The following is a 24,550-nucleotide window of genomic DNA, read 5'->3' on the forward strand; positions in this document are numbered from 1 at the left end:
ATAAATGAAGCCATAATGTAAGAATAGCTTAAACTCTGTGCAGCCATTGAAAATCAGGATTAAAAGGAGACAACTTGCCAATGGGTGTTTGTTTTGAGTCTTAGCATTCTCTCCTTATTCTTCACTCAAGGGTGAGGGCTGTTTTCCTCTGGTCTTCACAGTAAGCCAGGACTGTGTAAGTTATCCAGGTGAGAGTCATGCAGGTTGGTTGCTGGAATATTTATATTGTAGCACTATTTATTAGTATATCATTCAAGCCTGTATTAAAGCACATACATTGCACTTGCTTTCTCTTTTTCTAACAATCATAAAAACTTTAAAGTACAGTATAGAAGCACACATATGAAAATCTTTTTAACGCACCTAATCCAACATACCTGCTACATAAAGACAATCACAACAACATGTGACAACAAACATTACAAAAATTACAATCAGGCCACATAATCAGGGTGACATGTATAAGCTCACAGCCTCACCTACTGCAACAATAACAAAAGGGTAACGGCGAGAGACCAAGAATGAAAACAAATTATGTATGGGATAATAGTAAGCAGCAGACTTACTATTATGTGCTGGGGAAAGGTTGAAGAATCGGCAAGTCTGTCTGTTCTGTCTCCCATAGAGCACAATAATATTGTACATTAAGATGAACGTGGCATCAGTATCATAGAACTTCAACAGCAGTTCTTTAAGACTGTTTTCTTGACTTCTGTTTAATGAACCTTGTTTAAATATGGGGCTCGTTTATTTCAACCTTCCTTTACTGTAGACAGTGTTTATTTTCATGGTTTTGTTCAAATTAGAATTATTATAAACAATTACTTGTTATATAAATAAATATGCATTATCCCTTCTATTAGATACTTAAATACCATATTACCACTGATATATTCAACATTACGCAAATGGAGCAAACATCACGTTTTATGGTAAATATGCCAATTAAGATTGTCATGCCATTATATTTCTCCTTAATGGTATTGTTATGAAAAATACTCAAATTAACACAATGGAGATAGAGAAAAGAAATGTGTGAAAAAGAAGGAGGAAAAACTGAATAGATACATCCAAAGACAATGGATGGTTGATGAGAGAGAAGATTCAAAGATTGGTTTAAAGTTGAATGGTACTATCGAGTACATAGGATGCTCAAATATGATAATAGTCATGAAGATAATTTGTATGTAATCCATACAGGGATACAAGGAGCTTAGAAGCCCAACTAACTGTGCTCTATTGATATATCAATAATTTCAAAGATAGCCTGGCTAATCTCTATTAGATTTTAATAATGCACAAGCCCTTTCTCCTACTTTCACACTTGCTTGCTGTGCATGTATACGGACACATCCGCCTATGACTCAGCTAATTTTTGCCATTTTTATTCTTCTAAAATAAACAGAAGAATAAAAAATGAGTAAATTGGGAACATTAAATGGTAGATTTTAAAAGATTAATGTTAACGTGAACATGTTAGCCTTACAAAAAAAGACAAAAGGGTCAGCAAGACAAGAATCTCACATGTGACAGCTGTTAGTTCACACCTCTGCATAAACAGCTCGCACTTTGACACAGCTGTGTGCTTGATAGATGACCTTAGGTGAGATGATGATGAAGACTGAAGTGTCAACATGCAAGTTTGCAAGTGTCGACAAGTGAGTGTGCATCCATAATTTCACAGGGATGGAAAGATGAAAAAAATGCATTTGTTAGTCAGCCACTTTGTTAATGTGTATTTTGAGTGGAAGTTAATATCTCTTAAAAGTTGATTGCTGAGTGCTGTGTGTGTGCACTCCATGTAGAGTTGATCTGACTTGTCCAATTTTACTTCCAAAATTTAGGTGATGAACAATCTTGAAATGCCCACTAAAGACTTTTTTAAATCCTCCCCACCAAGAGAACAAAACAAAAAAGAAATAGTGGGGTTTTGAAATACTTTTAAGTGGGTGTGTGGATAGGTGTGGGTGATTTTGATGCAAGTGTGCATGAGTAGATGTGTTTGGATACAGCGATAAAAATAACTGCCGTTGTCAGAGTTAATTAAGTTTGTCCTCGTGTGGCTTCTGTAGCGATCGATGCTATAAGACAGAGAATGACTGATAAACAGGAATGTGAAACTGATGACAGCGGAGTGATGTGGGACAGAGAGGGACGAGTGCAGATAGAGAGAGGAAGGCAGATAAAGAGTCACCGTAAAACAACAGTGAAAACACGCCAGCAAAACTGAGAATAAATGAGGTAAAAACTGTGTGCATACACAGAGTGGGATCTCAGGGAGAGACGGAGAAGGAGGTAACTGTCAACTGTGTAATAATCCTCTGATTAGTACATCAGTCAGATTACTCACACTCCATTCCAGTAATTAACTGTTGAACATTAATCAGATTGGCAAAACCAGATTAGAGTTGTAAACAGATTAGTGGGGGATTACAAGAGCATGCTGCACAATAGTTGGAAGACAGGACATTTTTCACATTTTATTTTTTTGAGTCACAGCCAGTTTTGTCATTAGACGATTCTAATCTATGGTTCTAGAAAGGTGTTAATCAAAATACATGAGCTGCTTGATCTATAAAGTTAGAGTTCATGAATAATAAATGTGCATACAGTTGCATTGTACTTTTCTACATGAAAACTACAGTACTCTTGGTAGATGAAACTAAAGGACTGTGATGGTATGTCAGTTTACATTTCATTACTTCAAATGGAAAAATGGATAAAGATATAAAAATACATACTTAAACATGAGATATTCTTGCTTCTTGCGCCAGAGACAGAGGTTTGCATCTGGATGTCAGTTTGCAGTTATGGTTACATGAGTCCACTTTTTTCCTCTATTAAACCAGAACATGTTTGTTCAAATGCTGCCACTGCCCAAACACAACCAAACAAAGATGAAAAAGTCACCCGATGTTAATATTACACTGCCAAATTGTATATGTATATATAGTTTGGCAAAAAAATGTATTGTATGTGAACATGATACTAATTTGTTAAATATTGATATGACTTTTTGAATAGACTACATTAACTATATGCATTTTTCTGTGTCTATAGAAAATGTAATCCAGTTACAGACACATTTCCAGCAAAAAAAATGCTGTTGACATTCATTTGTATAGAAATGTAATTTTAAGAAAAAAGAGTTCAACAAAAATATATCTACTACTACTAAAGCCATGGTCTAAAAATTGGATGTGTCAGTTACTTTGTTTGTCAAGGGATCTGAGAGGAAAATAAACTCATGCAGTGACTCAGGGACCCTTTTTTCCTGCTTTTTGAAAATCTTTTCTGTTCTTCTGATAGAGAACCAGTTCCCCTTAGTTCAGTTCCTTGGAATTGATAGTCTGCTGTCCTATCGATCCCGCTTATTGGTTCTCAGTGTATTAACAATCAGCTGATTTCATTTTGTCTGTCATAAGGGAAAATAAGCAGCGCAGTGAAGAGTCTACAGCGTGGATATGGAAATTTTATTCATATTTTACTACAAAAAAGAAAAGACTGCACTGGTAAAGTGGAAACTGCATCTAGGACATAAACAACCACATTATGAAACTAATGTAAAGAGTAGTGTGATGTTACTTTCTCCTGGGAGTAATTAAGTGCATCACTTTTAAGAAAAGTGTTCTGTGTAATATATGTCCTTTTCCATCTGGTGGGTTAGGACAGAGGAGTAGCTATCTGTTTTCCAGTTCTAATGTTTTTTTCTCCTAGATTTCTGCCTACTGTAGCTGTAACACAGCAATTAATCCTCAACCTTTTAAATAAAGCTTTATTATAATGGGTGTAAGGAGTAGTGGCACTTTGCGGAAAGCAGAAATCAATGGGCTTCAATTACATGGCCACTGAATGCCCTGCACTGCAACAGGATATAACACTATGTATTGATTTACTTCAAAGGTACATGTGAATTTTTTTTATTGCAAATGAAGTTGCATGGTGATGTTGCTTAACTCATCTTCAGTATTGTTATGTAGTTCATGATTTTTTGCACTTCCACCCCATCTTTACAAACCTTGTCACACCGAGGTTTGTGAAGAAACAGTTGTAAACTGTTTTGTACCAAGGAAAAAAAATGTCAGATAATCAAATGGAAACTCAGTCACTTTTTGGTCAAATACAATATAAACTATTCTTTCTTTTTTTTTTTTTTTTAAATAATTTAGTTGAAAACATACTTCATACAAAACATAACTGTTTCCTAAACCTAACTGTGTAGTCTTCAGTCTTTGTCTAAAAAAATATATAAAATATTTTTTATATAAAATAGGTTGTGTGTGGAAGTAAATGCTCTTAGATGAAAAGCTTAAATTAATGCCACAGCCATCATTACTTCAGGGATGCCTTTTTGCATTTACAAAACAGAATTTTGTGATCATGCCTCAGATCATATTGCAACAGTTTTCTGTCTCCAGACATGAAAAAACACAAGGATTATTGTGTTTATTTAAACACAAATAAATAAATGAAATGTTGGCACTAATTCTCAAACTGCTGTAATTCTGCGCTAGCTTGGAAATGATACGAGACTCCTGTGACTAAATCAAATTATCTGTGTTATTTTCAAACTCTGCCAGTTTGGAAATCCTGTTACTGTCTGGTTTTATTTTTAGATGAGAAAGTTAATGTTTAGAAACCAGTATAGATCAGACAATCTGGAACGATATTTACTGAACATCCAGAGAACAATTTAGATGAAGAACCGTCATTAATCCTGGAACTGTATCATTCCCGTTGAAAACAACAACGCATATTTCTGACTGATTATGGGTGATGTTATCCACATTACATTCACAGGTGGTAAAGTTAAGTTATATTTTAAACATGTTCATTGCTGTTTATTGTTCCTCATTTGTCGTAGCAACATTACTCGTTTTCATTTGTATGTTTGCAGAATTTTGTTCATAAACCAGTTTTAGCTTTTTTGAAAAACCTGTAATGTCAGATAATATTGCTGGTAGACACATAAGGTTTGTGAAAGAACAAAGTTTCTTATCAATGGCAGCACAAAAGCTCAGATAAATGAACAAAGGAGGCTTTGGATAGCTGAGGATACTTCTCCTGATTAGAAGCTGCAGAGTCTGATTTCTTTTCATAGAAATCAGACTCTGCAGTCTTGGTCTGCACAAGACTGCAGTGATTAGTTTACTTCCTCATTCATCTGTCGTTGACCCTTTCTTTGTGTTTTTTTGATAAGAATGTAAAATATTTTGTTATACCAATGTTGAATTTTTATTTTGGTTTTTTTTTCTATCATGAAAAGCAGTCCCTATTTGTGTTATTGTTTTTTTATGATGCTAAGACATGTTTTTTTTTTTTTTTTTTATCATTTTTCCCCTTTCCCACCTTCACTTTTCTTCAGTTTGTCAGGTCATATCGTTGTCTTGCCATCATGCTTGTCCTTCCTTTTCTTTTCTTCCCCTCATTAACTGACATTCAGCTTACCCTCATTGTTGGTGTTCTCTTTTCCAAAGACCTCGACTCACCTTACCTCACTGCACACACACACACACACACTTACACAGAGAATGAGTGTGTGTGGGACTGCTAAGCAAATTTGGGACATTAAGATGTTTTTTTTTCTATACAGAAAGTTAAGACAAGTTCAAGAGATTTATATTTCATTTATTTGCAAGTTTAACAAACAAACCTGTGCTTGCTGTTTGTTTTCTTCAAATTATGTTGTCTCTCCCGAGTTAGGGTTTGCCTAAGCTGCCAGTTAGACATGAGGCTAAACTGGTGGCTCCCCTAAAGTTATCTGTCAAGCTGGTTCTGTTGGGTGCTTCCCATGAAAAGGTCATATATGGCTTTCAAATGAATAAGCCTATTGTTGTATTTTTTTGAGAGGAACATGTAGTTCGCTTGTTGGTAAACCTCTTGGATGCTTTGTTGTGCCTTCGTTGCAGAATACAATGTCTAGTGTCTCCCATTCACACACCCCCACCCAAAATAACTGTTGGAAAAACTATTGACCTAGTTTGGAAAGTTCTGAAAGACACCAGATATAGCATGTTTTCAGAAACTTATGGAAGTTATGAACTTGTGGATTGCACAACACTGGTCACTATATTCTTCATTTCCGGTTAATACTTGTACAGCTGCTGTTATTGTGTATATATTTATTTATATTTCTTCATACATTCTTATATAGTTCTATATTGTGTATTTTGTTGTACAGTTATTTCATTTTTAACCTTAATTTATATTTTATTCCTTCCTAGTTAGATTTACCCTTTTTAATTTTTCATATTTATTTCCTATCTTATTCATAGCCTTTTCCTTTTTTGTTTTCTTTAGGTCACGAGCAGTTGTCCAAGCATTTCACTACATATCGTACTGTGTATGACTGTGTACGTGACAAATAAAATTTGAATTTGAATTTGAATTTGAACTTGAATGAGACACTGAAAGTGTGTTTTAAAGTTAAGTACAACCATGGTTTATACACTATTTATACAAGCTTGGGCAACATGAAATGTTTGGACAGTTTTGAAGTCAGCCAGAGACTTTTATCCCCATTAAAATCCAAGGTGTGGACAACGATGCAGGTGAGCAGCAGGCTCAAGCGAGTGATGCAGATGAGCAGCAGCAGGCTGCTCACAGTGGTGCTGTTGACCACCAGCTCACCGTCAGTGATGCAGGCGAACAGTAGGGCATGAGTAGTTCTGGAAACAGCAACCACCAAATAGCATGGCAACAAACAGTGGAGGACACAACCAGCACCTGGCACCTCAAATAAATGTTGGCTGTTTGAGCTCCATAAATGTTGAAAATGAACATTTATTTAGATCAAATGGGATAAATGCTCAAAGATGACTCTTTGTCACAGTTCTCAGATATCATATCACAGTATGAGCATCAGGAGTCATGTTCCCTATAGGAAAACCATTACATTTTAAATGGGTCCTTTTGGAAGTCAAGACTTTTTCAATTTTGAACTCTATTTTAAATATGAAGGAGAGTAAATAAAGTAAGTAAACAAAAAGGCTTAAGTGTAAAGAAGATATTGACTAAATTCAGAAAAGAAAAATCACTGAAAGCTCCTCTAAAAGCACACATACAGTCACAAGGGTGAAGCACAGAAGGTAATCTTCTCTTGGAAGGTTTTCACTGCCCTCTTTTTCTTCTTTCTCTGGTCTGTATGAAAATTTTGAGAGTAGAAAATGTAAATATCAGAACAGAAAGAGATGGAGAAAGGCAAGCAGGGCTAATAGATAATAAACGTACTGATGTGTTCCTTTCGCAGGAAACACACAGCTCAATAGACAATGAAGCCAAATCGGGAATAAGCTGGACAGGGCAGTTCTTTCTTGAGCAGAAATAAATGTGTCTGTCTAAAACAAAAATATTCTTCTTCTGAGGATGCCCCTGGACTATGTCTACTGTGCTCTTTCTACTTATAATAGAGGGGATCTAGGACCTGATCAAGATTCATAGGCACATAACATTATTTTGCCTCCCAACCACACAGTACAATCTCTGTCATAAGCAGCAACTGCCTTGGTTTAAAATGGCATCCATGCTACTTCATAGAGTAAAAGGCCAAGCAAATCACAGGCTCCTTTTTATTCTAGACCTTACTGTCATAGACTTTTCACCTACTTTGAGAACTATTTTTAAGAGACTGTTCTCAGTTCAATGGTAATTTTGGTGATGAACCTCTACTTTCTGCGATGTCTGGAGAAGCTGCTGGAAGAAGGTCTTCCTGATCTCCTTAACGAAGCCTTGGGGACTCATTCTGAAGGGGACCAATCTGTTTTATTATCATTGTCCATTTGTGCCACATGTAGGAGCAGGATGAGGAAGAAAAAAATTGTTATCTTTTCAAACACCTGAATTGTGTGCATTGTCAGAGGTGATGAAGAAGGCTCTGTACACTGTGGCTGTGCAAGTCTTCAACAAAAGCATCATTGGCTGGTGTCCAGGAGTCAAGGTGGTTAGGTGTGTTGGCGCTCTGTTTGTCTCCTAGGGGCAGCTGGAGGTCTCTGTACAAACCTCCCACAGAAAAAGGCAATGCACATCTCCATGGGAGAGTAGTGATTCATGTCTGTTGAAGCTACAAGCAAACGTGTGACACATATAGATTTAAAATAACAGTCCTTTTTTTGCCTAGTCAGGCTAAGAAAACATTGCAGCAACTGTGGATTGGCTGTCCCTAACTAGCTAACCATTTTTTCTTTGCTACAGCAGTGCTTACTGGTTTAGCAGCTATATCAGAAGACAGTATTTGTACTTTTGGTCCAAAGTACTCTGCAACAGAACGTAGGATGGTTTGTCTGATTAACTTTCTAATAGGCTGGGCTCACAGGAGCATCTGGGTCACTAGGAGAAATGAAATGATGGGGATAGCTATAAAAGCTGAACTTAGATTCAAGAGACTGATGGGTGCAAACCTTGACATTGAAGAATTTGTTTATGAATTTGTTTCTGTTATGTTGTGTGCAATGTAATTGGAGATAGACATAATTTGTTTTGTGCATATTTTTTCTTGTGTGCATGTCAGATAATCGTTGGGTTTGGTAGTAGATTGTAATTAAGTTAAACTTTCCTCTTAGTTATGTTTGTAAATTGAAAAATGTAACCAATGATGGGTTTGTCAAAGGTCTGCTCTGCTCTCCTTTCCTCTCTTTTCTTCTCCAATCCACTCTTATCCTCTACTCTCCCTTGCTACTTTGTTCCTATTGGTCCATTAAGTCAGTTGATGCTGCAAGTCCTTTAGCTCTTTTATAAGCAGCTTTTACAAGTTGGCTCACTGACTGTGGACCACTGAAGGATAGAATTGAATGGCACCAAGGCCCAATGGATTTATCCCTTTCTTATATTCACAGCCAGAAGATCCTGGCCTGACACACACAGACGCTTTTCTTCATAGCTCTGTTTTGCTTGAAACAACTTTTACTTTATTTGTTTATCACGCTAACTGGCTTCCGTAATTTGGAAACTCTACAGGTGAAAAAACCAAATCAGTTTTGTATTATTGTACAGCTTGTTTCAAGTAAACAAAAGAACCACCAAAATGAACAGTTCATTTATCTGCTCGTATACTATCTCTGCCACCTGTCTTAGAAGCTCATTACAGTAGCTCAGACAACTTTAAACCACACCATATCCTTGAATAAGCCTGGGTTTCCCACTGTGGTTGAATAAACCATTTGCTTTAATTTTTTATATCTGCTACTACAGACAAATACTTGCCACTGTTCAATAAGAAATGCCCATCTGAAATGAAATTGGTTGTTCAAAGCACACTGATCCACTGTGTATTTGGGAATTACTGTTTTACTGCCTGTTATTGATAAGTGTTTTTCAGTTTTTCCTGAAGGAAAGATGGCAGTCCATCTTCCCACTTGGAGAACATGCACACATTAACTTTATTAGAAAAAAATACTGTTCACATAAGGAGTCCATAGGCCCAAAAAACATTGACCCAATGTACAGTGTATTTCCTAGATAATATTTATAATTTATTAACAGACATAGCATCTGGTAGTTTCGATACCTTGTGTGTGGGAATGTAAGTCAGAATGAGTCTTGGATTTCCTACATGCCTTTCCTCAATTGCCGTTGGTGCTGCTGACTTCCTTTCTAAGAGGTCCTTTCTTTATTTTCCTCAATTTCTCTTTTTCAGTTGTAGGGTGACCATTTGAAATTGCTCGTCACACCTTCCTGCTTCTTATTCCACACACTCACATTTACAGTGTGAAAGACAGAATATCCCCCCCCCCCACGCCACACACACACACACACACACACCACCCATAGACCACCCCCAAATCAATCCACTGCCCACCTGCAACCAGTAGCCCCCACACCTTTCACACAAGCAGGCAAAAACCCACAAACATGCACAGAAAAATAAATTCTCTGGCATGACTGTCACAAAATTTACATTCACAATTCCCAAAGTCCTCTTCCCATCATCTTATCCATCCTTCACTGAATCTTTCATTCACTCAATCTCGCCCTGTTTCTCTTACTCCTCAAGGAGAGGCTGGCTGTACAGAGTGAAGGAAATTGATAAGGAAATTGGAGAAGGGTGACTGTGTAAGTATAGTGAGAGTGGAACATGCTTTATGAACATGGAAGAGAATGGTGGCTAAGTTGTATTTCAGTTCAACTTTGACCAGTCATCTACTGAGAACTGCAGATACCATGATAACCACAGCTTTCACAACAGTCAAATACACCCAAATACACCATGTAGACTTCACACAGTAGTATGTATAGTAGTACCTTATTAGTATTTGGAAAATAATATTCCCTGTTGTAAAACTAACAGAAAAAATGTAATAAGGCTTGGTTATGTTATGATGATTAACCCACATATGACAGAATCAGTCTTTCTCCTGCTATCTATCTCTTTTCTAACCTGAAGGCCATTTTATAGCCACTGTTGTCTTCCTCCCTGCAGTGCAAACTAAAGGTGACAATACAACTGCTGGACCTGTTTTGGTGTTATTTCAGCTTGTTATGCACCTCTCAATTTCTGGCTAAGGTGATGCGGTCTCATTGAAAGCACTGTTGTCCGTTTTTGCTGCTATTTCAATGTAACTAAACAAAGGTTCAGAGAATTTCAGATTGTACAAAGGGAGATGTTATGACAGCTTGAAAAGATGCAATTTTGTTTGTAGAAAACCAGGAAAAAAATCTCCACAATTTCTTTGCTTCTGATTTCGGCTACTTCTCCTCCTACACCAGAGCTGATGTGGAGGTTTTGTCTGAGTGGTGACACATACTTCATGAAAATTTTGCAGAATATTGTTTGGCAAGCTCTCACCACTGACATAAATGCTATGATGACATCATTGCATAAGACTTGACCAATGCAGTGACCATAAGTAGGCCATAAAACATTGTATTGGCTATTTCACAGCCATCTGATATCACGCCAAAGCTTAAAATGGACACGCATGCTGAAGTTTCAGTACCAGCAGGGGGAGATAATATATTTAAATCCAAGAAGTCGTTAGGGACCAAGGAACGTATGAAGTACATTCCAGGATTCTTAATCGCTAGAAACTAATAAATACAGTATATATATTTATATGTAAATGTGTTAACAATGTCTGTTTAAATGCTTACCCGTGATTTTTTTAAAAATGTTGGCTTGATATAAAATATCTCTGTCTGTTGGTCCTGCAGTTTACTACAATGTCTGCATGCGTGTCCATTTCGTGCTCCAGAGAGGCAAAGTGTGAAATGGACAAGTTGGACCGACGTTTTGTCATGATACTGGATTGTTTACAGAAGTATCTGAGAAGTAGTCCCTGGAAAAAGCTTGGAAAAGGACAGATCCCTTCCAAAAAGTAAAGGCGATTGGTTGAACCTTCTGTTTATTTATGTAAACTAACTTTTTTTTGTTACTGTGAATTGGCTGCATATCTTAAAGCCTGGCAAGATGAATTCTATTATAATCTTATACTATGGATCTTGTGAGAATGTCTATAAAAAGGGCTAATGACAAAGACAGAGGAACATGAAAACAAACTGAGGAGAGGAGAAAAGTGATGCTGGGAGGTATACAGGATTAAAAAAAAGTAAGCAAATAAAAAAGAAGCAGGCAGAAAGTGAAAGGGGGTTACTGGATCCAAGCAAGTTGGATGGAAGGGTAGGGAAAGGGATTAGTGGTGGTGGAAAGAGATAGTAGTCAGACCATACCTGGGGAAATGTGACTCCACTGATCCTATGACAGGGACATCAATCAACAGGTGGTGTGCATGGGTGTGTTTGAAAATTGTGGGGTAGACAAATTCAGCAAACACACCAACGGGCAAGGACAAACTGAAAGGTAACTTAATCACAATAAAAAAGAGGGTGGACTGAAGCAATAATTCAAGGCAGGAATATGACTCTATCCACGACCACCTTGTTCATGTAAAAAACAGTGTTTGGGGTAGCCTGCTACCTGTGGTAGGCTAATACTATGTGCAGATGTTGAGGGTGTGGGCACCTATGACCATCTTGAAGGAAAGATATCCAAACTGCAAAATACAAAAACATTTGATTGACCAACAACCCCACAATATTGTGTTTTAAAGGTGTTTGTTTCTATGGGTACACCTGCAAAAACAATCAGTACAACTACAAATGGACAAGTTAGGACAGCAGCCTGCACTTTTAAAAAAAATGAATGACTTTCAAAGTTATCACAATAGTTTAATTGATTATCTTTCCATTTAAACATTTGCATATAGCAATATTATTTTTTAAAAATAATATTGTGTATGCTGGCTAGTCTTTTTGAGTGATCTGGGACATCCATCCATCCTTCCTTCCTTCCTTTTCCACTTTTCTGGGGCTGGGTTGTGGTGGCAGTAGTCTAAGCTGAGATGTCCAGACCTTGCTCTCTCTGGGCATCTCCTCCAGCTTGTCTGGGGGAACACCAAGGCGTTCCCAGGCCAGCCAAGAGATAGAATCTCTCCAGCATGTCCTGGATGGGCCTCCTACCGGTGGGACATACCTGGAACACCTCACCCAGGAGACACCCAAGAGGCATCCTTGTCAGATGTCCGAACCACCTCAACTGGCTCCTTTCGATGTAGAGGAGCAGGGTTAGGGGGCTCTGCTCTGAGCCCCTCCTGGACGGCTGAACTCCTTTCCCTATCTCTAAGGGAGAGGCCAGCCACTCTTTGGAAAAAACTCGCTTTTGCTTCTTGTATCTGTGATCTCAATCTTTTGGTCACTACCTAAAGCTACCCAAAGGGGTGTAGATCAACCGGTAAACTGTGAGCTTCGCTTTAACCCTCAGCTCTCGCTTCACCACAACAGACCTGTACAGCACCCACATCACTGCAGCCGCAGCACCAATCCGTCTGTTAGGGATTGGTGCTCCATTCTCCCCTCACTTGTGAACAAGACTCAGAGATACTAAATCTCCTCCTCTTGGGGCAGTAACTCATCCCTGACCCAGAGTGGGCACTCCACCCTTTACCAGCTGAGGACCATCGCCACAGACTTGGAGGTGCTGATTCAAATCTGGTACTTGACAGCATAAATTGCATCTACACCTCATCATCTATCCCTCTCATCAATCCCTGTCTTCTGACTGTTTCTTTTGCTCTGCACAAATCTTATCCGTAGAAATGCAGAAATGCATTGCTAAGATACTCCAATAGTTGCCAGAAAGTGAAAGTCACACCTAATGCATAAGTTCTATAGACTTAATCCTGTTTGACATATTATCACTAAACACTTTGCAGGTCAAAAAGACTCTCAGGCCATAAGAAAAGGAAGTCCACTCCAATAACTAAACTTGTCACATTAGGATAAATTCCAGCTTTTAACATTACTTGGGTCTGGCATTGAGCACATTTAGACATAGTTTAAACCACTCAAAATGAGAACTTCAAAAACAGAAAAGGCATTTGTTGTATAAGTGTGAGGCAACTGACCTGAAATAATATCTTGTTTTTCTGCAGGACAAGCGACAAGAGTTTCGATGCCTAAACAAAACAGTACCTAAAAACAAAAGCCCTTTAAATCTAGTTCTATACTTAAAGAAAAGTAAATTAAAGTGCATGCTAGTAAAGCGCATCAGAGATGCAAAAACCCAAGGGCAATTTATTGAAGTTAACTGACGGTCCAAATTCCCAACTAGTAAAAGTTTTATTAGATCCTTTGGCTTTGGAGGGGTCTTTCTACGGCTTTTTACAACTAATACTACAGCCCTGTTTTATAATATATGGTTTGTCTTCCAGATCCAGTTCAGATAGTCATAATTTCCTTAGGGATTATTAAAGTATTCTGATTCTGATGACATCATCAGAGATTATTTCTTGGCCATTGTTTCTCCACAGCCACAGAAGACCTTTTACAACTTTTAACATGTCGATCAGTTGTGCCTATGACAATTACAGCTACATTAACCATTACAACCAATGGAGTTCCCCTAGAAGATTAAAAGTATCATTAATACTAGCGATAAGAGATCACGCAGGACAGTATAAGGAGGGACAGACAGCAAGAGAAAAAGAGATAGAGAGACCACCAAAATAAACTCTATGCTCATGATGAATGGGCTGCTCAGAAATAGAAAACTCATCCCTCTCTCATCCCCTCCATCCTCGTTCTCCCTGTTATCTCTTCTCCTTAACCACTCTTTCCTTCCTTTCTTCCATAACTCACACCATCTCTATTTATCTCGCTGTATGTGTCTGCAGCTCTTTCAGTCTCCGTATTTCTTTCCGTCTCACTCTCTCAGATAGTGTGCCATCTGTGTGATCAATGGAGTTCATTCTTTTCAAAAAATTCTACCATTATAGATTTTCTTTCCCGTGTTGTGTCTGCACTGAATGAAGCAAAAGCAACCTGATGTTTTGATGCTTTTATCAAACACTTAAATTTGGACATTTGTTGGATTTTAACAATTCCAAAATATGTAACTGCTTTATTAGAAATATTAACGTTTTAATAAAATCACAATTACTTTGCTAGCCATGCCTAAATATTTATAACGTATACTTTTTTGTTTAAGTCTAGAACAAAAAGAGACAAAAGCACACACACGATAACAACAATGGTACGACTGGCAAAGAGGAACAGAAGATTGAGACCAGAGAGGGAACTTGACAGAATTAGTTGGCTGATGACTGTCACACATGAATGGAAATTGCGAGTAACGGTAATTGGGTAGCATGGTTTTCTCCTGTGGTCACAAAACAAGAATCCTATCAGCTTTTCAATAGTATTTTAATTTTGCCACCAGAGAATACAAAGTACTACATCTACTACTACATTCTACTACTACATATTTCATACATTGTAACTAAGAGTTGTTACAGGATAGAAAATTGAAGCAATTAAATCAGGGAATTGCAGCATTGACGGATTTCACAAGTGATGCTGGCTGCATCATAGAGTGTATATCACATTCTGTGAAAATACCATCTTACCAGCTAACACTGTATGCTGCTTTGTGAACAACAAACCGCAGATTGCTAGTGACCTGAAAGAACTACTTAATATAAAAAAGAAAGAAAAAGGGGAAAAAAAAGCCTCAAGGTCTGGGGACAGAAAAGAACTGAAAAGGGTGTAGAATGACCTAAGGGTGAAACGGAGGAAATGCAAAAACTCCTACAGGTGGAGGCTGGAGGGCAAACTTTAGCAGAACAACATGAAGGGTATGTGGAGTGGAATTAATAAAATCATTGGGTTCAAGTGGACAGAGAGACGAGCACGGGCAGCCTGGAGAGAGCAAATGAGCTAAACAATATCTTCAGCAAGTTTAGTTCAAAGGCCTGTGCTGCCTCCTCCATCACACACACACTAAGTTCCACACAACCCCCCAATACCTTCCATTATTTACCTTTCTCTTTTGCTTACCCCCAAGAGATCTTACCCGCATGTGATAAACCACCTCCTACTTGACTTTGACTTCTAGTGAGGTTGAAAGACATCTGGAGAAACTACATCAGGACAAGGGGCTCTAAGGGCCTGTGCTAGCTGTCTGTCTGTGATTCACATTTGCATCTTGTCTGCAACCTGAAGCAGGAGAAGATACCAGTGTTTTGGAAAACGTCATGTTAGAAACTGAGACCTCAGCGGTACAGTCACACTCATGAGAGTCATAAGCTCACAAACAGGAAAAACTGTGATTGGAGAACATGTAAAGGGGCGACCAACCAACCACCAAAGTGACTCTGATAGTTCAAGATGGCAATAAAACAGCAAAAGACTCAGAATGCTATCAGCTTGCAGTCAAATTGGGTCAAATTGGCAGGCAAAAAAATCAGTGTAATCACCAGGTAAACACCGATCTTTCTTAGTCACAAAGAGGTTGCCATCCTAGTTTTGCTGTAGTGTTACTGAACCATTAACAACTATTGACCAGGTGCCATCACATGACATCTGATTAAGGTGCTGGAGAGACTAGTTTGAGTTATTTTGAAATTGCAGGTGAAAACATCTCCAGTTAACAAATAGACCAAATCTGCAAATGGATGACACATTAATCTACATGCTGCAGAGAGCATGCTCCTATTTTGGTAGTACCAGCTGCTTTGTGAAGATCAGGTGCATTTAACACCATTCAGCCAGCTACTGAGCGAGAACCTACAGGAAATGGCAGTAAACACATCCGCCATCTCGTGGATTACAGAGTACCTGACAGACAGGCCATAGTATGCGAGGCAGTCCTCTTTCTGACTTGGTGATGTGCTCCACAGGAAGATGTGCTGTCTATTTGTGTTCACCTTTTTACACCTCAGACTGAGATGTAAGAGGTACTGAAGCGGACATCCTTCAATGTGTACAGCAATGTTGGCAATTTTCTACCAGTCAGTTATGGGGTACATAGCGTTATTTAGAATCATTCTTGTAGAATAAGTCAATGAATTTGTAAATGTGTGTTTTGAGTGGTCAGTAAGTAGAAGCCAGTCCAGTCCATTCCATAGTAAATCAGGAACAACATTTTAAAACAATTTGACACATTCTGCTTTGGCAGTGAATGGCAACCCTGAATCACATCAGATACATAAAAATGGATTATGCATCTCAAAATGTTTTCATATTAAAGTTCTCCCTCCATTTTTATGTATAACAATTTACTTTAATATACACTCTAGCCTTTTACTAAGCTGTCTAAACATTCATCATTCATCCACACAGTAACCGGCACTTTTTTAAACAAGGCTGACAATGAAAGATAGTCTTTGTGTGCATGTATGCCTGTGTGTGTTTATGTGTGCACCTCTCTCTAATTAAATTTAAGAATCAGACTCAATATTTAACCAACACAATATCGGGCACTGCTGATAACATTGTCAAATCTTGGTATCTGTCCTTTTCACTCATACCCATCTGGCTTTTCTCTTGCCCTCTTTCTTTCTTTCTTTCTTTCTTTCTCGCTTTTCCTGTCCTACACGCTCCACTGTGTTTTGATTACTGGCTGAATTTGTGTCTTTGTACTTGGAAATAGAGCAGGATGGGCATTTTGAGAGGGGGAAGAAGGATCACAGATGGGCCTTGTCAAATCTCTGTACATCTGGCCTTCTCCCTGGCCAGTTTTCTACACAGAGAGACACAGAATGATCTATACTAATATTTCATGACCATTTTGTTAATCATGATCATGCATGCACAAAGATGAATAAGGGACAGGGATAGTTCTGAATGTCATATAAACACATACGCATAGTTAACCATGCATGCCCATGAATGAAACACGCACACTCGAGTGCTCATAAATACACACACACACAAAGACAAACTGTGCAGCAGGACACAGTGGGTATGGACTCCTGTTGTGGTTTATGGTTGCCAAATAATGATGGCAGGGAATCAGGATCATGCCAGGTTTAAAGGTAGCCAATAGCATGTCAGTATAAGGATGACAGAGGGCCAACTCTGACTTGTTGTATAGCGCCACCAATTGATGGTGTATCTCTTTCCACTGAAAGCCCTTTTTATAGTAATGCATCTTTAAAAAATATATAAATTTCCTGTATTTTGGCATTTATTTAATTTGTAACTCAGGTTTATTAAATTGCCCCAATGCTGTGTTTTTTGGGGTGCAAGGCAGCTACCAATCACATTGCAATCAAACATTGATCAGTGCAACAGTGCAAATAGGACAATATTACATTAATATGCAAAGGAACTTTTTTTTTCCCCAATTTGTTTCTCATATTTTGATGATGTTAATGACTCCATCCAAGGGTCAACTTTTGTCTGCATGAAAACGCTCTGCATGCACGTATGTTTATCAGCTGTCCAAGGTCCCTTTCCTAGATTGGGACATATGCTTCATAGAGTCCTGTGGACACACACACACACACGACATACATGCAGCAATATGCACCTCAAAGGTACTCATAATGATAGAATAAGAATAAAGAAAAAGGAAACCTGGAGCTTACTAAGAAAATGTACTGATTATATGACCACATGACCTATCTGCCAGACATGATTATTTCGAGCTATATCAGAAAACCAACTGCAGGTACATTTCAAAGGAGCTTCTTTCCGCCAATGACTCTCAACCTCCAAGAATAATAGGTATCAAAATATGAAGCGCTTATCTCCATGCTGCAGCCATAAATCTGCATAATGTGGCATAATGTTGATCTCTAATACTACATGAAGTTTCATATCAAGTAATAAATATGACATCACCTTCATAGGTTATTTTTTATGGAATAAACCAAAGCACTGAAGATCAATGAAATAAGTATTTTTACATATTCTAAAAGCCTCTTACATTACACAGCCAACGACTCAAGACTGAATAGGTCAAATCTCCTGCATTGTTTGTAATATATTGAAGAAAAAGGTGTTGGGTAAGCAATAAAGTTCTATATGCGACAAAGTTTGCAGGGTTAGGGCAGTTTTCCGACTTTCTCCTTTCCTCCATGTACGTTTGAAACAGTTCTGCCAGAAACCTCTACTCCTCTTCTGTACTCTCAAGATATAAAGCATTTTACTGTACCTTTAGTGGTACTAAGGCATATCTGTAGGTACGTACCATCTATGGTACTGCAAATGTACTCTCAACAAGAGTACTAAAGTCTTAAGCCTAAAGAGACCCACCTTTAACCTCTGGTGATACCTAATGTATTGGTGCAAGATCTGACTTTTTTTTTGTTTTGTTTTTTAAAAAAGGTAAAAAAAGAAACTGGGTACCCACAAATTTGTATGATATATTTAATTTTTATATTTTTGTATATTTAAGGACAGAATTTCTAGGTGAAGTCAAGTGGCAGAAGGCTTCCACTTGGGATGTGGTTCTGTTGGCTTCATCAGGTGGTGACCTCCACCTTGCACTAGAGTGTTTTACAGCTGAGTGTGAAGCAGCAGGAAGGAGAATCAGCACCTCCAAGTCTGTGGCCATGGTCCTCAGCCTAAAACTTCAGGGTCAGGGATGAGTTATTGCCTCAAGTAGAAGAGATTAAGTATCTTGGGGCCTTATTCATGAGTGAGGGGATCATGGGAGTGGGACATCGACAGATGGATTGGTGCTGTGGCTGTGGTGACGCAGACACTGTACCAGTCCATCATAGATGTCAATCTTCTCACCTATGGTTAGTGACCGAAAGAAAGAGGTTATAAACTCATTTTCCCCCCAAAATGAGTTTTTTTGGAAGGGTGGTTGGCCTTTCCTTTAGAGAAAGGCCAACTGGGATAGATGTCCCAGTGGGAGGAGGCCCTGGGGCAGACACAGGGCATACTGAAGAGATTATATCTCTCAGTTGGCCTGTGAATGCATTGGCATCCCCCAGACAAGCTGGAGTAGGTGGCCGGGGAAAGGGAAGTCTGGGCTTCTCTGCTCATGTTGCTGCCCCCAAGACCCGGCAGCAGATAAGCAGAATAAAATGGATAGATATTTTAATTTTATGTTTTATTTTGTAAAATAAGCAAAGGAAAGTGGAGAAATTTGTGTTTGGCTGATTATTTTTATGTTGTAACAGTACCTCTTGGCAGTATACCATCAGACATTAGGTGCTTGGTGACAAGCACGCCACATTTGCCTGACTTGGTATTGTGCAAAATGAAGTTGCAGCATTATTTGGAGTGAGCCTTAGAATCATCTCCAAATTTAAGGGGATATACAGTGGGGCAAAAAAGTATTTAGTCAGCCACCGATTGTGCAAGTTCCCCCACTTAAAATGATGACAGAGGTCAGTAATTTGCACCAGAGGTACACTTCAACTGTGAGAGACAGAATGTGAAAAAAAAATCCATGAATCCACATGGTAGGATTTGTAAAGAATTTATTCGTAAATCAGGGTGGAAAATAAGTATTTGGTCAATAACAAAAATACAACTCAATACTTTGTAACATAACCTTTGTTGGCAATAACAGAGGTCAAACGTTTACTATAGGTCTTTACCAGGTTTGCACACACAGTAGCTGGTATTTTGGCCCATTCCTCCATGCAGATCTTCTCGAGAGCAGTGATGTTTTGGGGCTGTCGCCGAGCAACACGGACTTCCAACTCCCGCCACAGATTTTCTATGGGGTTGAGGTCTGGAGACTGGCTAGGCCACTCCAGGACTTTCAAATGCTTCTTACGGAGCCACTCCTTTGTTGCCCGGGCGGTGTGTTTTGGATCATTGTCATGTTGGAAGACCCAGCCTCGTTTCATCTTCAAAGTTCTCACTGATGGAAGGAGGTTTTGGCTCAAAATCTCACGATACATGGCCCCATTCATTCTGTCCTTAACACGGATCAGTCGTCCTGTCCCCTTGGCAGAAAAACAGCCCCATAGCATGATGTTTCCACCCCCATGCTTCACAGTAGGTATGGTGTTCTTGGGATGCAACTCAGTATTCTTCTTCCTCCAAACACGACGAGTTGAGTTTATACCAAAAAGTTCTACTTTGGTTTCATCTGACCACATGACATTCTCCCAATCCTCTGCTGTATCATCCATGTGCTCTCTGGCAAACTTCAGACGGGCCTGGACATGCACTGGCTTCAGCAGCGGAACACGTCTGGCACTGCGGGATTTGATTCCCTGCCGTTGTAGTGTGTTACTGATGGTGACCTTTGTTACTTTGGTCCCAGCTCTCTGCAGGTCATTCACCAGGTCCCCCCGTGTGGTTCTGGGATCTTTGCTCACCGTTCTCATGATCATTTTGACCCCACGGGATGAGATCTTGCGTGGAGCCCCAGATCGAGGGAGATTATCAGTGGTCTTGTATGTCTTCCATTTTCTGATGATTGCTCCCACAGTTGATTTTTTCACACCAAGCTGCTTGCCTATTGTAGATTCACTCTTCCCAGTCTGGTGCAGGTCTACAATACTTTTCCTGGTGTCCTTCGAAAGCTCTTTGGTCTTGGCCATGGCGGAGTTTGGAGTCTGACTGTTTGAGGCTGTGGACAGGTGTCTTTTATACAGATGATGAGTTCAAACAGGTGCCATTCATACAGGTAACGAGTGGGGGACAGAAAAGCTTCTTACAGAAGACGTTACAGGTCTGTGAGAGCCAGAGATTTTCCTTGTTTGAGGTGACCAAATACTTATTTTCCACCCTGATTTACGAATAAATTCTTTACAAATCCTACCATGTGGATTCATGGATTTTTTTTTCACATTCTGTCTCTCACAGTTGAAGTGTACCTCTGGTGCAAATTACTGACCTCTGTCATCATTTTAAGTGGGGGAACTTGCACAATCGGTGGCTGACTAAATACTTTTTTGCCCCACTGTAAACAGACTTTTCAGTAGTATAATATTCATTGCCAAGAAGCACTGTTACATCAACAAAATAATCAGTTTGCAGATTTTACTGCTTTGTTGCTTTACATTCCTTATGTTACTTTGCTAAGTTAATTTTATATATAATTATATCTATTTGTTTTTAATTTTATCCAGTCATCTACCTGACTTGCATATTAATAACAATTTCCAGTCTTACCCACTATTCAATCCACAATTAATTCCACATGCCTGAAGGGAGGAAACGCTGGAGGCACAGTGAGAAAACATGGCACCATCATCAGATGAAGAATAAAGAGAGTAACCAATAGAGGGTAGATTTTTAGGGATAGAACTTCAGTTTGAGATTGTACAGTAATACAAAGTCATAACCATTATGAATTTGAGAAAAAGTTATAGTTTTAGAATTATTTTTCTCTACAGATTTTAATTTGGTAGCAGCCATATTAAGCTTCACTCCAAAGCTTTAGTGATACAGAAAAGTATCCATCTGTTCTAAACTGACCTGAGACAAGATTTTGTGGTGAAGTGTAATGTAAAGCATATTAGCATCTTCAATCAGTCAAATGCTTTGTCTGCTCATTTTTCCAGAAATGTTTCAGTTTTGTCTTTATCATTTTTTAATTTTTCTCTTTTCTTGTGTTTAGTCATCTTCCTCTACTTCAGTCTTCTTCCCTTTATTCTATTGCTCTCTTACTGTTCTCTTTTCCCTCTGCTTGTCTCTCTCCCTTTAAACTGTTCCCTATGTGCCCACGCACCATAACCAAACCAGCCTGCTTATTCATGTTTCACTGAGGTATCACTTTATTTCTGTGCTATTATTTTTTCTGTGTAGTCGCCTCGGTATGACTTGCCCCAGACAGCGCTACGCTGTCCCACCCTCATTATATTTTCACACTTCGCTTCCCTAGGACACAAAATGCACACACATTTCCACACACACTAAATGCATTATGTGTGTCTTTTGTTTATGCCAGCTTGGGTTCAATGGAAATCCATCTGTGTGTGGGTTTTTTTGTTTTTTTTGTACGTGTGTATAGGGAAATGTAATAATTTATTCTTTTTTTGGTGTTTTTACCATAGTAGGTTGCCTTGTAGGTTATTCATTCATGATAGTTTCCACAGTATGCTTATTGTTATCATCAGGACCTGTCATCACTACAAAAACACTGCACTATAGGCATAAAACTTTCGTAAGTAGGTTCAATTTTTTTTTTTAATTATCTTTTAAAAATGGATAAACATTAGTATATATTGATAGCAAATCAAACTTAACTTTTATTTTACATATATTGCTAACCTGCCAAAGCTTAGCTTAAACAGACAATAAAACACACTGCTGTCACCCTACTCAATCCTGCTAAATCCGAATTGATGGAAAGAAGGAGGCACCTTTCTTAAAGTGTGCAATATCCACTTTACACCAGAAATAAATAATAAGAATCACAGAATATAGTGAAATTAAAATATTTTGAAATACCCTGTACAGTATAAGCAAAACTATTTTAACATTTGGTGAAAAAGTTCTTTTGTAGTAAGCAGCTGGTAAGCAGGTGTTTACCAAAATAAGTTTCCAGGGCATTACGTGCATACATCTGAATCTCTGGCAACATTTATGGTACTGTAACCGAAGACCAAAGCTAGCTTAAAAAAAGAACCATTCTCTTCCTTGACTTTACTAAGCTGTAACATAATGAAATATTTATGGTGGGGGCATTTAGCTTCACAATTAAACAGGTTACAGTAAGTGATCAATTCTGTGCTTCAGTGCATTCCCAACAGTGCTTTCATCAGAATTCCTTGCCCTCTTTGGAACTGAGATACTGCATCAAAACCACAGTAATCTGAGGCTACAAACTCCCAATGTTTATGAAATGTCTGGCAAATATGCTGGAAGATGGATAAAAATTGAATGTAAATATATGGAAATAAACTGCAAAGGAGCAATATGTCATTTTTGATATATGCCTGTGTAAGGCCTTTAGAATAGGGATGAAAAACAGCGATGCATTAATGTAACCTGTGATGCTCAGTCTAACACTAATATATAAAACTGTGAGCTAATGTGTTCGCACATATTTTGCCTTGTAAAGAAACTATAGAGAAATACAATGTATTTTGATCTGTGTTGGTGGTTTTTAACACGTATGATTTATTTAGAAAAGCTAATTGATGTGTGCATATGTTTATATCAGTATATGTAAAAATGAATAAATAACACAGCCCAGTCAGCCTTGCATTTAAATACTTGAATTTATGTTGGCAGATGATTAGCTGCTTTGGATTTCTGTAAAAACTGAGGCTGTAAACAGTAAACATTAGATATTTGTTTTATGAAAGGAGTGTTTTTATAATTCTAATGTTGTTAATTATTTTCTTTTCATTTTTCTTGTCCCCATCCTTTTTCTCTTATGCTTTTTTTCTCCTTATTTCTTATTTTCCTCATTTATCACCCATCTCTCATCAGTGTCTGACAGCCCCTCAGTAGCAGCAGGCGGTGGACCAGGCGGAGGGCCGGACATCTCCCAGTCCCACTTCTCCTCCTCTCTTCCCACCTACCTCCCTGTCCAATGCCAACTAAGTGGTGCTGATTCCGCCTTCTTCCTGCGAGAAGCCAATCAGGAGGTTATGCGAAATGGCAGCCTATCATCACGGACTGAGCCATTCTTTCTCCACCAGCTAGAACCAGGCATTTCTGCCCCACACTCTCTGCCAAGTGTAAACTGCAGTTATGGAAATCTGAGCACTGAGCAGCCAATCCCTGTGGAATTGCTTCAAGGTCCACCACCACACCTGCTCCTTTCAACAAACCGTGTGACGTTGAACTGGAAGGTCAAAGGTCAGGTAGTTGTGCCTAAAGTGGGATCAACAAGGCCCTGGATACAGGTATTGTATTGTTTTATATTGTTTATATGTTTTTTCAAACATATACTGACTTAACTTTGAGGCTTCACATACAATACACTTACCAAGTCAAGAATCAAGAAGCACTAGTTACATCATTTGGTAATTTATTTACCTGTTTGTGCTTGCATTCAGCTTTATTTAATACTTAAAAATTGATTCCATTTATTATTCAATGAAAACAATGTAAATGCACCTGCTCTTAGAGACATGTTTTTTTTTAATCCTGTTAAACCTGCTTCACATTTTTTGGCCACTAGGGGTGGTAGGGAGTAAAGTTGAACTAGAAAGCGTCTCAGCAAACACATGTTTGCATATTTGGGAGAAAGGAAGGATATTAGTATTTATCATATTTATATCCATCTGATTGGAGAAGCTCCCATATTCAATTTCTGTCCTCTCTGTTATGGTTTCCTCAAATTCTGAAAGGAAACAGTACAGATCTGTAGCAGCTAAATACTCCATTATGTTCACAGGCTAGTTGC

The 24,550-nt window shown here is 38.5% G+C and overlaps 1 protein-coding gene across 1 annotated transcript in view; it reads left to right on the plus strand.

Moving 5' to 3' along the window:
• The window catches only part of si:dkey-215k6.1 (transmembrane protein 132C), a 261,586-nt gene that overhangs the window by 68,168 nt on the left and 168,868 nt on the right, over positions 1–24,550 (plus strand). Inside the window, exon 2 of the mRNA XM_005924517.3 lies at positions 23,629–24,047. Within this exon, the coding sequence (XP_005924579.1) occupies positions 23,629–24,047 (419 nt within the window). The remainder of the gene's footprint in view (positions 1–23,628; positions 24,048–24,550) is intronic.

Source organism: Haplochromis burtoni, unplaced genomic scaffold, assembly GCF_018398535.1.
Source record: "Haplochromis burtoni strain Fernald_Lab_line unplaced genomic scaffold, NCSU_Asbu1 Contig_54, whole genome shotgun sequence".
NCBI lineage: Eukaryota > Metazoa > Chordata > Actinopteri > Cichliformes > Cichlidae > Haplochromis > Haplochromis burtoni.